Genomic DNA, 15,843 nt, shown 5'->3' with positions numbered 1-15,843 from the left:
TAGTTGCTGGATAGAGCAAAGTATACATTTGTTTTTACTCACAACATGTTACAAGAGTTTGATATATCAATTGAAAAAATATGATGTGTTTTTGCTTGACTTCTAATCGTAAACATTTGCAAGCTATTGATAATACTTTTTGTTGATAAATACACGCCACCAGCGCTTGTAGTAGCAACAGCAGGTGCACGAGTATGAATGTGGTGTGCGGTAGAAAGAAGAAAGGCCTCGAGGATTAGCAATTTTCATGGTCAACAGTTTCCCGAGAGCGAACGGGAGAAAAATATGGATCGATAAGGAGCAGATTGCTTCTCTCCGTAATACAAAACTGCTTTCATCCCCCTGCCATCGGCTGCTGCTCTTGTTGTAAAGCCCCTTTCCATGTATTGGCGATGGCAGAACTTTACGTAAAACTTGCCTACATTGCCCATCCGTACTCTTCTAACGCGAATGAAGCTATGTTTGAAAGGCTCTTCTGCTTCTGGTCTCCCCACAAAACGATGGACCCTTTGTCCTTTCTCACGCTCTCCGCGTTACCAAACCGAAAGCATCCTTTCGAATGGCACGACACAGAACGTACGCAGCCACAGTGTGAAACGCAGCCTATTGCAACGCGTACGATCGGGCTGCGTTCGTAGGCTTTTTCACGTAGGCCATCCGATGGGAACGCAAGGAACGATGGCGGCTTCCTTTTACAACACGTTCGCTGTTGTGTGTGGTTGTGGTTAAACGATAAAACGCCAAAAGGAGTAATGCAATTTCCAGCCTGTACAGCTCGCACATACGTATGACCATACCGCCTGTTCTTTTGGTGGGTCTGTCGCGCTTTCTCTCTGGCTGTGGCTTTCATCCCTTCGTCCTTTCAATCCCCCCCAGATTTCCGCCCATTGTACGTTCGGCTTGGAGGTCATTTTCAAAGTCGGCCTGGGCTTGGGGCTGGCGGTGGCATTTAACTGCGGCTCGGTTGCCGAAAATTTCCTCTCCATGAATGACGATGCGTGCTGTGGCGAAAATGAAAGAGGAACGACATGGCGCCAGAGGGCTAAAGAGAGAGAGAGAAAAAAAAAAGAGTGAGCGAGAGTGTCTGCACGAACGATTACTGAAAGCGGGCGAGAACGAGACGCAGCACATGGTTTTGATGAGACTGAGCCCCCCAAAAATGGGCCTCTTCTGTAGTGTAGTTGAGTTGGAATTTTCGGGGGAATCATGATGATGATGTTGATGATTCCGACCCATTCCTGACCTGCCCTTTCCGCACGCGTTTTGCTGGTTGTTCAGAGCGTTCGTGTGCGTGTGTGCGTGGTGGAGGGGGAAGGGAGGGAGAGAAGGGAGGGTTTGCCGCACCCCAGGAGGTGGTTCATGTTAACGAAGATCCCCTCTCCCGTGAAGGAGGGGATGATGGGTACGCGTGGAGGTCGCTTTTTTGTGAGGCAAACCCATTGGGGGTTGGAGCTAGTTTGGGGAAAAAGGGGAACTGTAAAATCGTCCCGCATCGCTTCTTCTCTGTTTTTCGCATGTTCTTTTTTTTTTCGTTCCAGTGCAGTAAAGGTCCCCCACCAAAGCGAGCATATATTGCGCGATCCACGCTGCTGCCATTTTCTTTCTGCATTGCGTCTCTTTCTCGCTTCAGCACACGCACACGCATGGATACGCATATTTCGGCAAAAAGCACCATTCTCGCGTCACGCGCCCTAAGCACAGTAGGCTTAGGAAAGGTTGTGTATTTTTGCACTGCCTTCATCAGCTCGGGGGGTGCGCATTTTCTCGTTCTCTCTCTTTCTCTCTCTCTCTTTCCATCACTCGCGCGCTGCTTTCGTCATTTATCGCTTCCGCCATCTTTCTTCGCATCCGTGTGCTGGCGTAGAATTTTGTCCTTGGTTGTTGCGTTTTTGTGCGTGTGCGTCTCGTCGTGTGTGCTGTGCCCGTGTTGCGGACCCAAAATGTTGCTTGGGGGTGGATGAGGATGGCCAAAAGTTATATCTAAACAGCACAGACGAGAAACCCCATTTGTATTAGTAAAGCCCCCGCCTGATGATGGCACGGCACGCGTTTGGTTTGGGAGTGATTTTTCGTTGGATTGGTCAGGGTTTGGGTTTCGTTACTGTTATTGTTGCTTAGGCATAAAGGAGCGTACTTTTTAGGGGGTTGATTTTTCGCTAATTTATGTTCACCGTTTGGGGGAGGGGATGATGGGTTTGTCTTATCACGAACTCTTTTCGTGACCAAATTACCACCCAGAAACAGCACCAGCGTGAGTGGGAAAGAGCAAGAATTGTGCGAGGAAAGAGAAGGACAAAAATAAGCTTGAAGAAGCTCGAGGCCTACTTTGCCAGACGTTGTGATAGGTTCTTACACCGGGCGGATACGCATTCAAGGATAGAGTTTCTTTTTTCTTCTCTTGCCTGGTCTCATATTTCGGGCCTCGGTGGTGGAATGTGGTGTAAGAGATTTTTATGCTTTCCTTCGACCCGTTGTCAACGATTTTCATCCCCAACGAGGAGAATGGTGCGCGTGTTTTCAACCTTCCGTCACCATCGGTCGATCGGGGAGCGAATTTTCTTGCCCACTCCGTGGGGTCTGAGAACACGTAATTGTGCTGGAAAATGAGTTCGGTGACCTTTTTCGGTTGCCAAGCAACGCTCGTTTTTGTGACGCACCATCGAGGTCGGTTGGTTGTTCAAATTTCAAGGGTTTTGTGATGCGCCTGGCGCTCGAATTTTTTCTCTGCCCAATTCACACAAAAAACTAGCCGATGAATCTAACTAACATCTAATTAAGCAGTGTTCGATTGGGTAAAGAACACAATGTTTTTTTTTTGAGAAAATAAAACTCATTAGACTGAAACACAAACAGAGCTCAATTTCGAAACGTGATTAATGCGGGGCGTGATAACCTTCTCCCCACATTCAACACAACACCCGTCCATTTCTGTGGCAATCGTGTGGGCTCTAAATTGAGTACTGTTTGACACCAAACTTTTCGAAGGAAAAAAATCAGTTTGCGCAAACGCCCAATCATTGGGTAGCGTATTTTTTGGTAACAAATCAAGAAGTCGCCCGCAAAGTAGAACGCAAGGAAAAGAACTCGGAAAAACGCGCCTAGAAACGGGCGGGTTTGGCTTCAACGCAGGCAGCAGGCTTCTCTCTTTGTAGCTAACCGAGTCCGGGCGCTTGAAAACTGTCTCGTCAGCTTCAGCAACAACAAACGCCGGTCTCTCGGGTTGTGGATCATCCTGCCCCGTCACACCATCGGAACAAACGGCATCGAAGCAACAGCAACAACAGCAACAACAACAAAAAATGCAAGCACCACACACATATGCAGCGAGAGAGAGAGAGAGAGAGAGCAGAAGCGCGTGTAAAAAGACGTCGACGGCCTACCGCGACTTAACTTGACGAGGTCGAGGTATATTTTCGAACTCGCCGCCGCGTGCGCCTATCGCGCCGACCGTTTTGTTGTGTTAGGAAGCGTTTGTGGGTGGGTGGGTGGAAGGGTGGGTGCATGCAGCACCCTCCACAACCCCCCTCTCCCTCAGGGCACTTGTACGAACGCCGGTTTCGGTGTGCTGTTGCGGTGTACGCGAGTAAAGGCGATGGGGAAAAACGCGGCGAACGAGTAGATCGAATGAACAAGCAGAGGGAGGGTGGGGAGGGGTGGAAAAACGAGGGACGCCTGAACCCAACCACCCTCCGGCTGTCTCGCATCAGTACACACCCCTTACCCATCATCCCTTATTGCTCCGGCGCTGAGTTCGTTCGTTGCGCTTGCTTCGAAATTTCATTCGCACGTGGAGGTACGGCACAACATTTCGAACGAGTGTGACCAACCTGCGGCCTTTCTCTCTCGCTCTCTCTCTCTCTCGCTCTTTCTGTTACTCATGCGCGCTTGCTCTTCTCGCTGTCAGCGGTCGTTCGTTCGTCGGCTACACCACCATCACCCCGCAACCCACCATCCCACCCGTGGTCCACCAGCTGCTCCAGAACGCGGCGGTACGGCACACCATTTCGGGCGCATTTGGTGGCGCGTGAATATTTTTTGGCGAAGCCCTTCTTGGCGGCTTCTTCATGTTTTTTTTTCCGACCGCGTTTCCTCGCATCCCCCCTCCCCCTCCCGCTTCCCACTCTCTGGGTGCCTTCTCCGTCCACCGTCCCACCGTCCTGCTTCAAGCCAACGAACGATCGTCTCGAGAACGTGGTTATGCATCTATTTGGCTTTTTATATATATATTTATATACTTTAGACTCCATGCCGTTTTGAAAGACGGTTGGTCGGTTCTCCAGCTCACAACCGATTGTCTCAAAGTTGCCCCAAGATGCCCCCGCAGCAAACACTTTCGTGAGGGGCACATTTTCTGCTTCGTCAAATGAAATGTTCACGTGGAAATTAAAAGCGAATTTCGGGTGACCGTGAGCCGATCACCATCCGTAGAAGGCCATCTCCTCCGAGTGTATGTTTTTGCAAACCGGTAGAAAAATCGCACAGGAAAAGCGTTATTCGCAGCCAGCACAAGCGCACAAATCAAGTGCATTTTTTGGTTGAGAAGCGATGGGGAGGTTTTTTTTTTCCTTGTTGTTGCTCCACCAGTCCATTTTTGCGGCTGTCGTCCACGTATTGCCAAACTGTGACAATGGGTTCCATAATGAATGGGGCTTTGTAGCACATTTTAGGCATTTCAGCTTCTGTATGGTTTGTTTTTTTGCCTTTTTCTTGTTGCTCTCGCCCGCTGTATTTGGGTTGGCGAGGTTTGTGTTGCCGGGGACAGGAAGGAAAAGTGTGCCTTTTACTGAACATGTTTTTTGTACGTTTCTCGAACAACGTAACGTGGTTGCTAAGAGGAACGGTACGGAATAAATGCTGTTCAGAACAACAACCAAGCGACCTGATAATGTTGATTGAATGTTGAGAAGTGAGTTCGCTTTCAGTTATACACAATTAAGCATGTAAATAATTTAACGCAATTCCACGTGGACCAACCTGGTGGTTGCAATATGTTCCTTACAGCGATGGTTCAAATGCCCGGCTCCAGGATTTGTGTTGTTGGTTTAGCGACGAGATTAGGGCGTGATATTGATAGAGAACCGGTTTTTCCTTTGTCCTGGTGTCCTGGTCCCGCACAACAGTCCCGATAAGAGCCACGGGAGTTCGCTGCAGAGAGTTTCCGCGATTAAGTAATCGGTTCCCCAAAAATAACAGTTACGCGAACTTTGTGTACCAAAATTGGCGTTTTTTTTGGTAGTATGGTTATCTGCTTGCCGAAATCAGCTGTGAGCACGGCAAGATAGCATGTGAGGCGATTTATTCCCATTGCCATCCGGGATCAGTATTTGCACGACTTTTGCAATGGACTATCTTGCAAAATGTATTCCGTCTTTTTTGGGCTGCTTATCATCGAAACATGCTTTCGATAACATCCTTTGCCGCGAGGTAAATTGAATGCGAATGAGCCTTTCGTGCGTAGCCTTCTGTCAATTAACTATCGCAAAGATGGAACCGATTTCCGCATCTAGGACGATATTGCGACATTTAGCGTATCACACCACACACACATACAGGAATGGTGTGCTGATTGTAGCGAATGATCCTTTTTTCCCTTGGCTCAAAGCAAATGATGTGGGTTTTTTTGTGGGCAATGGCATGGCATAAGGCAATTTGTGGCCAGTGTATCGAAAAGAAGGCGGAGTATATGTTGGTCAACTGTCGCAATCTGGAAACGAAAAAAAAAGTTGCTTTTTTTCTTACCAATTTCTTACTTCACAACTTGTTTGTTGGCTCCCTGTTCCGATTTCAACCAGTTTTGTTCAAGTGCACGAATCTAGGCGACGGACCTACCAGCTTCTTATCTTTTCCTCGCTAAAAAGTTGAACTCGCGTCGAAATAATAAAGCAACACACTTTGACGCAGTTAGCGAGCAGTTCCTGAAAAATTGGCTATACGTAAATATGCTCAAATTGCCGATCGTAGTGCTAGCGAAAGAACCTTCCTCAAGATAGTGCTTGATGGGGATAGTCAGTTGTTGTTCGCGCACAGGAAGACATTAAGACTAACATTTCTCGTAAATCGTCCGGGGCCTCAAGCGATTGGTGATATGATCCTCGTTGTTTTTTGTCGCTTCATCCTCTCAGCTTGTTTCATCTTTGCCGCCCTTAAGACGACAGAAGAGAGAGACCCCGTCGTAGACTTTTGTCGGCTTTTGGTTGGAAGCAAGTGCCAATGTTCCAATTACCGCCGAGGGTGTCCTCCGTGCGTTCGCTGGGGGTTGTCAATCGTAAGCGCCGAGAATTAGGAACGCGTTGTATGATTTATTGGTTGCGTTAATTGATTGACACCATACCGGAACGGTGGTTCATAATTCATCCTCTCGATTGCCCATTAAATACGTGCGTCTCGGTTTGTCGGTGTGATTTGGGAAGGATTTTTTTGCCCCGATAGCGGTGCGATCCTTCGAGAGGCGGTGTAGATAGGCGCACGCAAGTCATCTCACAGGAGAAGGTAACGGTCGCCATCGCACCAGCTTCGGCTAATCAGACACACGCCGAAGATGATCGCCATTTGCGCATCGAGAAAAGAGGGGCGCTTTCGAGGATGTTAGCACAATTAGCACCACCGGCTGAGGGTCGTGTTTCGGTTCAGCAAGTGTTTGACCGCCTGCGTAGCTGCTTCTAGGGTGCTGCATTATCATTATCAACTGGCGAAAGCACTGGAACAATGTTTGCTATACCCTGATGATACCCTGGGACGGTGCTTATGCTAATTGGCTGCACGCCACGCAAATGGCCGCCCATCCTTTTCCTGTTGGAGCCGTTCGTTCACGATTTGTCCGTTTCTTCGTCGGTTGATTGATGCGTTGACTGATACAGCTTGACACCTATCGGGGCGTAATGGTTTCTATGTCTGTCATGCGAGGTCTGGATGGTCCCGCACAAGGGATCATCCTGTCCGCGTGCCCTTTCCTAACCTATTTTTAAATGAGCCACCGAGGAAAGGATGCCGATCATCAAGGGTTTTAATTCCGGGTGTTGGGGTTCGCTTAATCGCGCAGGAAATATAAATAATCCGCGAGTTCAAGCTCAAGAGATACAAAGGTGCCGCTTCAAGGTTCTAGTTGATCTCCTGTTCGTACAGCGCCTTGCGTGTACTGTAAAATGTTGCTTTTGTAAAATGGTTCATCTTGACAACTATGTTAACATGGTTATAAGAGAGATTTGAAATGACATTATATGCTTCAAAATGTTACTTCGTAAATTCGCTCTAGCAAATGCGATTGGGAATCCTTACAGCTGATATGAGCTGAGTGAGATTTTGTAGAGCAATATCGTTATTTTTATATTGTATCAGAAAGATTAACTTTATTGAATGTTTGAGGCATCAACTACGAAGCAATGTCAATGCCTGTTAAGAACGGAAAGATCGTACGATGTGTCCACGTTTGATATGATGGAGTTGAACAACACGAGCGAAACAGAGAAACGAAGAAAATTACAGCTTCTACATTTCTTAGACACGGGGGTTTTTTTAACTGTTGAACCACGCCGACAAGTTTACGTTTCATAGGGGAAACGCAAAGGGCAGAGATCTGATCTGCTGGAAGATGGAAAATCCGAACACATCCCGAACCAAGCCGAAGTTAGCCGAACGTGCGTTCTTCCGTTTGCGTGTGTATGTTTGTTTGTGTGCCCGCAAGAGCCGAAATTGTGCCGATCGGCGAACACCCGAACCAAAACCGAATTGATGCAACAGAAAAAGGGGGCCACACGGTTATCGCAGCAGCCATGCGATGTTTTTCCTTGCTTCAAGTCCACTTCCTTCGCAGGGGAGGCACACCGACAAACAGCGACGTTTTAGTTTCAATTCTCTCCTCGACATAGGAGGTACCGCATCTCGTGAAACGGAGCGTCCAGAATGGAACGGTCGCGGAGTTAGAAGGGCCTTTTAGTTGCGACATCAAAGTGTGCCATAGCATGAGCTAACGTGCCGGTGGAAGGAAGACTTCAATCGCGTAAAAGAAACGAACAACCCTTAGCGAACAAGCGAGGGTAAACGGGAAATTAGTTACGTCGAAAACGGCTTACTATGGTTGGATGTATAGTTCCTAAGGTGGATGGTAGCTAGTGATGAAATTCTGCACGTAAATGGTAGATCCTGATGTGAACGAATTGATTGAAGTTGATTGTAGAAATTGTGTTTGAAATTTCTATATAATTTGTGTGATTCGGTGTGAACCGTGATTAAGCTCTAGCGTGTGGTGAAAAGCATTATTCTGTTTGGTGTGCCACATTGGTTGCGTATTGAAAGAAGTTACGGAAGGTGTTTTAATTAGGATCGCCCTGGCAATGAAGAAAAGCGTGGAAACAGCAACGACCAAGGTGGTAGCTGCAGCTGCGGCAGCCGCAGCCGCCGCTAGTTTGGCAGAAAATGTTGATCTCTGGACGCAGCAAGATTGGATTAAGAACATTCTATCCAAATCGGGAACAGAAATAAAAGAGGTTCCAACAGAAGGTAATAGCTATGATTTCGCTTCGAATACTGAGGTTGTCATGGTTATGTAGGTTCTGGTTTAATAAAATTGAAAACATGTTTGGCTGACTTAATTTTACGTACTCATAAAAGGCAGTGCAGTAGTGTGTAATTTGATTGTAATGATGTGGATGCGTTTGGATTCATAATTTAATATTTACCAAAAAACAGCATTTGCAGCGTCAGAAAAGGATTTTTTTATCACATGTAATTGTGCGTTCGCTTTTTCATTTGCTATTAGTACAAACATTGATTTCTTACCTTGCAGTATAAATTAACTTGAATCAACCGCGTGGCTAGATATCCAAACACAAACTGCTCCATTTCAACGCGGATGTGTAGTTACGGCACAGTATCGTATTACACAAGTTTAATAACCAAACAACCTGCCAAGCATGGGTTTTGCGCATTGGTTTGAACGCCACAAACAAGGGGAAACTTTGATGTTATCTTTTCATCGTATTGGGTTTCACTTCAATCCAAGGATAATCAAAAAATGGTTCAAACACAATTCAAATCACCTCCAACGCGAACACTCAATATGGTGGTAACTGGATTGCTTGGGGGGAAGAAATTCGTTAATTCATTTGATTTTTCGACCTCTGAACGCAATGAAAGATTAAATCTACATATATCGTGTACGCATGATTTGACCTGACGGACTCCCAGTTTTAGCCGGTGTTAAATTCCATTCACCGAAATTGCTCTTTCTAGGTTCACATAATTTTGCAGTTTATTTCACCTGTTGTGAAGAGTTCTCCATATTATTTGGCTTCTCCAACGATGAGTTGCCAAGGTTTTCCATTTCCAGCAACTTTGCTGGGTCTCGTGAAAAATAAAACAATTATACGATATTATGTGATGAATGAACAATAGGATTGAAATTCATAAAAAAGGCATATGGAGACATAAAGTATTTTGCTTTCGCACTAACAAAAGATGAAGACATAATGTAGGGTCAACAGCAGTAGCAATAGCCTTATTAATAAATCAAAACATCAAATCTAAAGTAAATGAATAGATTCCTGTTTCTGTTCCGTTGTTTAGCTAGTTTGAGCTGGTGCAAATTTATTGATGTTAGGAAAAAATCTGGCCTGATTTGCACACCACACCACGCACAAACTGATAACGCACCTAATATTAGCAGATTTGGTGTAAATGATCTACACAAAATCTAAATACATGACGCTATCTCGCATGTCATGATTTGGCGAATAGTGAACTCGGTGAGTTTCGATGACGAAACCCAACGAAGTAGCTACGAATTGTGTTTCAGGATTTCAGTGCCAAAAAAAAATATCTGAATCACTTTGACCCATTGGCCTCTCAAGCACACGTGCCACTAACGATTCGTGGGGAGGAAGCTGAACTGATTGGATCCCCGGAGAAGGGCGTGCAAGGTCTTTTGGTTTTATTCCTCCTTCCTGCCTCTGATGTTTGGTGTGATCTGTTTCAAAAACATACGATGAGTTCCACTACTATGCCGTCGTCTAGACAATGCCTATAGTCGCTCCTGGATTGCGCTAATCAAGCGATCGTTGCCTTGTTATGTTATTATGTCGTTCGGAATAATTTACGATGGTTTCCTTTTTTTCGCATTTTTGTTGAAACCCGCACAACGCACTGGGCCATAAAAGAAATATTCCTTTTTTTGGTTTATTTGTTTGATAAGCTTGAACTTTATTTCGAATCGCTGCTGCTCCCGTACGATGATCGATTTTTGTGCAAGCTATACGGATGAATTTAATATAATTGATTAGCCTACAGTAGGACCGTATTTCAATCCCCCTAGCGAAGGGTGAAAGGTCAACTGATGGTAGGCCTCTTACATGCAGATGGCAGTGGTAGATATTCGAAACTAAAAATAAAAGAATGCTGCTACCTTATCTGCAGTGGAATAATGATGAAACAGACATGACTCAATGCATTTCGCAGCTTTACGGATGCCTTCTGGTTGCGCCTAATTTGCCTAACAAGTGATGTGCCGCCGTTGGAGGAGATGAGCATGCGCAGTCGGAACATTGGCTCAGATAAGGTGCACTCGTCTTGAACGTTTTGCATTTTGTAAATAATCTATGGCAGAATTTAATAAAACACATCGCTCGAGGAAGCTCTTATTGGATGAATTGCAATTTTTCTTTGTATGTTGAGTAGAGCCGTGTGTTGTCTTGCAGTTAAATTTGGTATAATCAAATCAATTAAGCTTGCTTCATGCAATAATGCGCTGCCAACAAATCATGCTGACTTTTTTGATGTTCTCTTCTCCTATAGATCTATGCAAGATGGTGTATTATTCGGGTCTCCCGTTGCTCATGACGCAGCAGCAAGCACAGCAACAACAGCAGCAACACCAGGACGGAGCGGTCCTTCAGATGGGGTACAACGATGGGAATGGAGCCGATCAGTATGCGTCGATGGCGGGTCCACCTTCGCGAAATGGCGGCACCAATCCTTACCAACAGCAGCATCACACAGTCAGCCTCACAAACGGACTGACGATCACGAATGGATCGCAAGGTTGTAGCAGCAACACCAACAACAGCAGTAGTGCCAGCAGTAACACAAGCAATGGGCAGTTGACAATTGTGCTCAATCCGCCAGCACCAAGTGGTAGTTCGACCTATCCTGCATCTCCCATTGGAGGAGGATCGTCCTCAGGAACGGAACCTGCGTCATATCCTGTGCCAGTCAACGGTTCAATTGGCAACTCAAAGTTCCGCTGCGAACAGTGCAACATCAGCTTCGGTAGCAAGAGTGCCCACACGAGTCACATGAAGTCTCACGCCAAGCAGGCGACCAGTGAGAAGATGGGTGGAAAAAGCGTAGATTCGGTGACTATTTCCGCCAGTGATGCTGGCGGTTCTGGAGCGGGAACTGGATCGGCAGGTCAGCTCCAGACGAGCCAGCAGCCAGATCCGTACCAGTGCGATGTGTGTAAGAAAACATTTGCCGTTCCAGCGCGATTGGTGCGGCATTATCGAACGCATACCGGAGAGCGTCCGTTTGAGTGCGAGTTTTGCCATAAAATGTTTAGCGTGAAGGAAAATCTGCAGGTACATCGGCGGATCCACACGAAGGAGCGTCCGTACAAGTGCGAGATTTGTGGGCGAGCCTTTGAGCATAGCGGAAAGCTGCACCGGCACATGCGCATTCACACGGGCGAACGGCCGCACAAATGCAACGTGTGCGGGAAAACGTTCATACAATCCGGCCAGCTTGTGATCCACATGCGAACACATACCGGTAAGTGGAAAGGGTTTTAATAGCGTATGAATAAAAGCTAATGGAGACGCCCAGTCTCTAAGCGCAATGGAGACGCCTGGTACCGCATACAAAGCGACTGGCTGCGTGCTGCACTTTAGTTAATCGATTTCTTTTGACTTTCGTTTTCAGGTGAAAAACCATACAAATGCCCAGTGGAAGGCTGCGGTAAGGGTTTCACATGCAGCAAACAGCTCAAGGTGCACTCCCGGACGCATACGGGCGAGAAACCGTACCATTGTGATATTTGTTTCCGGGACTTTGGCTACAACCACGTGCTGAAGCTGCACCGCGTGCAGCATTACGGAGCCAAATGCTACAAGTGCACGATCTGTGAGGAAACGTTCAAAAGCAAAAAGGAGATGGAGGCACACATTAAGGGCCACGCGAATGAGCTGCCCGATGAGGAGGAAACGGTTGAGGGTGGTGCAGCCTGCAAACAGGAGGACGCGCTGTCGTCAGCGGTAGACCCGTCCGATCCGTCCTCCGTCCTGGAGGGTGGAAGTGGAAGCAATAGCAACAGCAGCAGTAGTAGCAGCAGCGGTAGCAATAGTAACAGTTCGTTTGAATATTCGTCTAGCATGAGCCATACCGAGGGCTTAGAAACCGGGTCTATGGCAGGTGAATGTGCGGAGAAAACGTTGAGCAGAGCACATTTCACGAGCATGAAACCTTCGGTGGGATCTCCCTCCATCCCTTCGTCCCGTGTGGCAATGCTTGAGGGGATGCAGATGTCTCAGGGTGATGAAAACGGCGAGGAAGAAAACGACGATGATGAGGAAGATATCGATCGAAAGCAGATTACCAACCAGTACACCCAGCCGTACGATCAATCGCTACATCGAGCATATGGAGGAGGCGTTCCAACGGGTGGCGTTGCACCAGCACTTCTGGCCGCAGCATCGATGGCTGCAGCTGTGGAAAATGAATGCCGTGAAGTAAAGTTTTGTCCGGACGTGAAGCAACAGCAACGCTCGATCTCGCCAACGCAACCGTCTTCAATTTCGATCTCGAGGATCACTCCACCGCCGTCTCATGGTTCCTCGTCTTCATCGTGTTCATCCTCATCGATTTTATCGATTACACCGTCCACCGGTGCTGCGCCTGTGTTACACGAGTCGGTTGGAACCGGCATGACATCGGCTTCAGGGCAATACATGTACGAACCAATGGCAATCATGAAACATCACGGATACTTTGCACCCGCCTCGCAGATTACAGAGTTTCGGTAAGTGTCCTTGGCACTTGCTTGGGTTGTGTTTTGCCATGAGTGGAAATTTATTTCTATTGCTTCCCTTTACAGATCGTCCAGTGATATCGTGCGGCAGGTGGAAGCGGCGATTGCTGGCACGGAAAACCTACTGACACCGCCACGCTCATCACCCGAATCACCCGATCGCTCATCATCGCCCGAATCCGATTCAGTATTAATGGCGGACAGGGACAACAACACGCTGCCACCCCGCAAACGGAAGCTGTACTTCAAGGACAGTCAACAACACCAGCCACAATCAGCTTCGGCTCCGAAACTGCCTGCATTGGATGATCAACAGCGGCTGCAACACCAAGGACACTACACCGTGACGCGAGCACCGATGGAGCTCGTACAGCAGGCTCAACCGGAGGCTCATTCTAGCCAACATTCGCAACAACTGTTCCCCAACAGTCTGCCGCAGCACGCAACGGAACAACAGCACCATGAGCAGCAGCAGTATCATCAACATAGGCCCGAAGGAGGCCGCTCCATCAAGATGGAAATGTTGCAGAGTACATCCCCGAACCATGAGCAACGGCTTGCCTCACCAACTCCGTCAGCACCGCCGCAAACGGGAGCTACCAGCGTCATCCGGATGAGCTCCGTCATCCAGTACGCAAACAAGTCATCGTAGAGTTTAAGAACCGTTCGTGTGGCTACGGAAACGCCCAGCCAGAACACACTCACTCGTAGCATGTAGTAATCGTAATATTTATATGCATTTTTTCACAATCAATTAAACTCTATAGTCAAAGACGCGTGTCGAAGGTAGATGAGCTAAGTATAACAACACGTAACCTCACTCGAACGAGAACGGTTCAAGTCATTGAACTCTACTAGCTGTAACACATACTTACATACATACACACACACAAACACTATAGCCGATGCATGCATACTCTAATTAGACACATGCAAAAATAAGACTGTCTCAGGTTAGGAATCGCGGTCCCCGTTTTTCAAAGCCCGTTCGTAGCAGGATGTTAATTTATGAACGTTTTTATTTTTTATGATTATTATGCTACATTGCGTTTTTAGAGCAAGTATTGTTTACCCTTCGCGTGGGCTTTCTCTCCTTATCCTCCCTCCTTCCGAGAGGGCACTATCGTCACCATCATTCTGTGGATTTAAGCTAAGAATCGCAAGATTCGCTTTGTTCAAAGTGTTAGTCTTTGTTTTGGGCTTTTGGGGGATGAACTTTGCGGGGAGGCCTTTTGGGCAGAAACAATAGGCACAGCCCGATCGTGTAACGGCGCTAAGGATGCTGCCTGCCGGGGAGGATACTGTGGTGGAGATGGGTGATAGAGGAAAAGAGCAGAAGAGGGGACCTTCGTGGAGAGAAAATCCCCGATCGGATAGGGAACACACACACACCCTCGGTGGGCAGCACGCTGGCGAGAGTGCGATGATGTGAGGAAGGTTTTGGGTGGATAGAGGAATCGTTAAAGACTGTTGATCATTGTCAAATGTTTTGCAAAAGTAAGAGGTAAAATCTTATCGTTTTAACGCGATTTTTGCGCGTCACGGAAGAACGAATGTAGCAAAAGAGCAAAGAAGCCATGGTTTGGTTGCGTACGCGACGCGATCGGGTGTGGATTAGAGAAAGAAGAAACTGTAAACCACAGCTACGGTAAATAGTAACATATAACAAATATACAAGTTTAAGCACATCTTTATGTACGTTATGTATCCGCTTAAACGGTGGCCATTATTGAGACCGAAAGACGAAAAGACTAGCAAGTAGCTGTAGCGTTTAGTTAGGCAGGTATTGTGCGGATGAATGCGCGAATGAATGCGTGTGTGTCGAGGTTCCGATGGATGCAGTTGGAGTGGATGGCGGAAAGCATATTGTCGTAGGGTTTAGGATATGAAAACAGTGAACAGAATAGACTGGATGATTTCCCAAATTATAAACAAAAAACGAAAAAACCCGTATAATCTTTAGAACGTAAGCCATTGACAAAGAAAGGAAGGGACGACTCACGGGTGAGTCTTGAACGGGGGCAGTGAAGAAACGTTATCGCGAGACAACAAAAAAGGGAGGAAAAAAGAAAGACCAAGCCTGAATAATCCGTTTGCGGTCGATATGAAAATCGCTAATATCTAAAGTTGAGTAGAATTAATCCCAGGCCCGTTCTGCTTCTGCTGGGTTGAAGTGAGGAGAGTAGAGAAAGAGATCCTGAAAGCTTTCTCCCTGTCTCTTTCGTATCATCCCAGATGCGGTGAACGATGGCTGTTTGAATGCATTTATTACGACGTCCGATGGCGACTGAAAGGAGTCGTGCGCGGTTTAAGAGAAGCTGGCATAAGTAGTAATCCATTTAGCATGTAAAATCACCTTCCCATCCTAAGCATAACTTATCGTCGTCGTATTTGCGTGCTGCGTATTCAGGCTTTTTTAGGTTAGCGCTTAAGTAACGAAACCGGGCCGACGTCCGGTTAAGATATGTTACTTTCAAACATGATGTTCGATCGGTGGAGTGTTGGATTGAAACGTTAATGGAAAAAGGAAGACAAATGAAGATAGAGAGAGAGAGAGAGAGAGATGGAGGGTTAGTAAGAGAAGAAAACAAACGATATTTCTGAGAGTCACATTTGCCAAAACGGGAGAGAACAAAACAGAAAACATTCAGGATACTGCCGATCGATGGCCAGCAAAAAAAAGGAGAAGAAAAAACGAAAAACCTCCCGATCGAGCTCCAAGTGGCTGCGTTCGTTCCGTTTCCTGTGTCTAGCTTGCAAACGCCATCACAGTATGCTTGGATGAAACGTCAAAACTCACACACACACACACACAGAGCTCCCATAGCGAC

At 46.9% G+C, this 15,843-nt stretch overlaps 1 protein-coding gene across 1 annotated transcript; it reads left to right on the top strand.

Annotated features, from left to right (window-relative positions):
• The first annotated feature begins 8,330 nt into the window (after nucleotides 1-8,330).
• On the top strand, nucleotides 8,331-13,664 carry LOC128726952 (Krueppel homolog 1-like). The gene is made up of 4 exons (XM_053820802.1): nucleotides 8,331-8,496; nucleotides 10,786-11,757; nucleotides 11,908-13,003; nucleotides 13,079-13,664. The coding sequence occupies exons 1-4, from the start codon at nucleotides 8,331-8,333 to the stop codon at nucleotides 13,662-13,664; spliced, it is 2,820 nt and encodes a 939-aa protein (XP_053676777.1).
• Nucleotides 13,665-15,843: the final 2,179 nt, after the last annotated feature.

Source organism: Anopheles nili, chromosome 3 (genome assembly GCF_943737925.1).
Source record: "Anopheles nili chromosome 3, idAnoNiliSN_F5_01, whole genome shotgun sequence".
NCBI lineage: Eukaryota > Metazoa > Arthropoda > Insecta > Diptera > Culicidae > Anopheles > Anopheles nili.
Note: the sequence above shows the minus strand (reverse complement) of the source record. Positions and strands in the feature narration are given on the sequence as shown.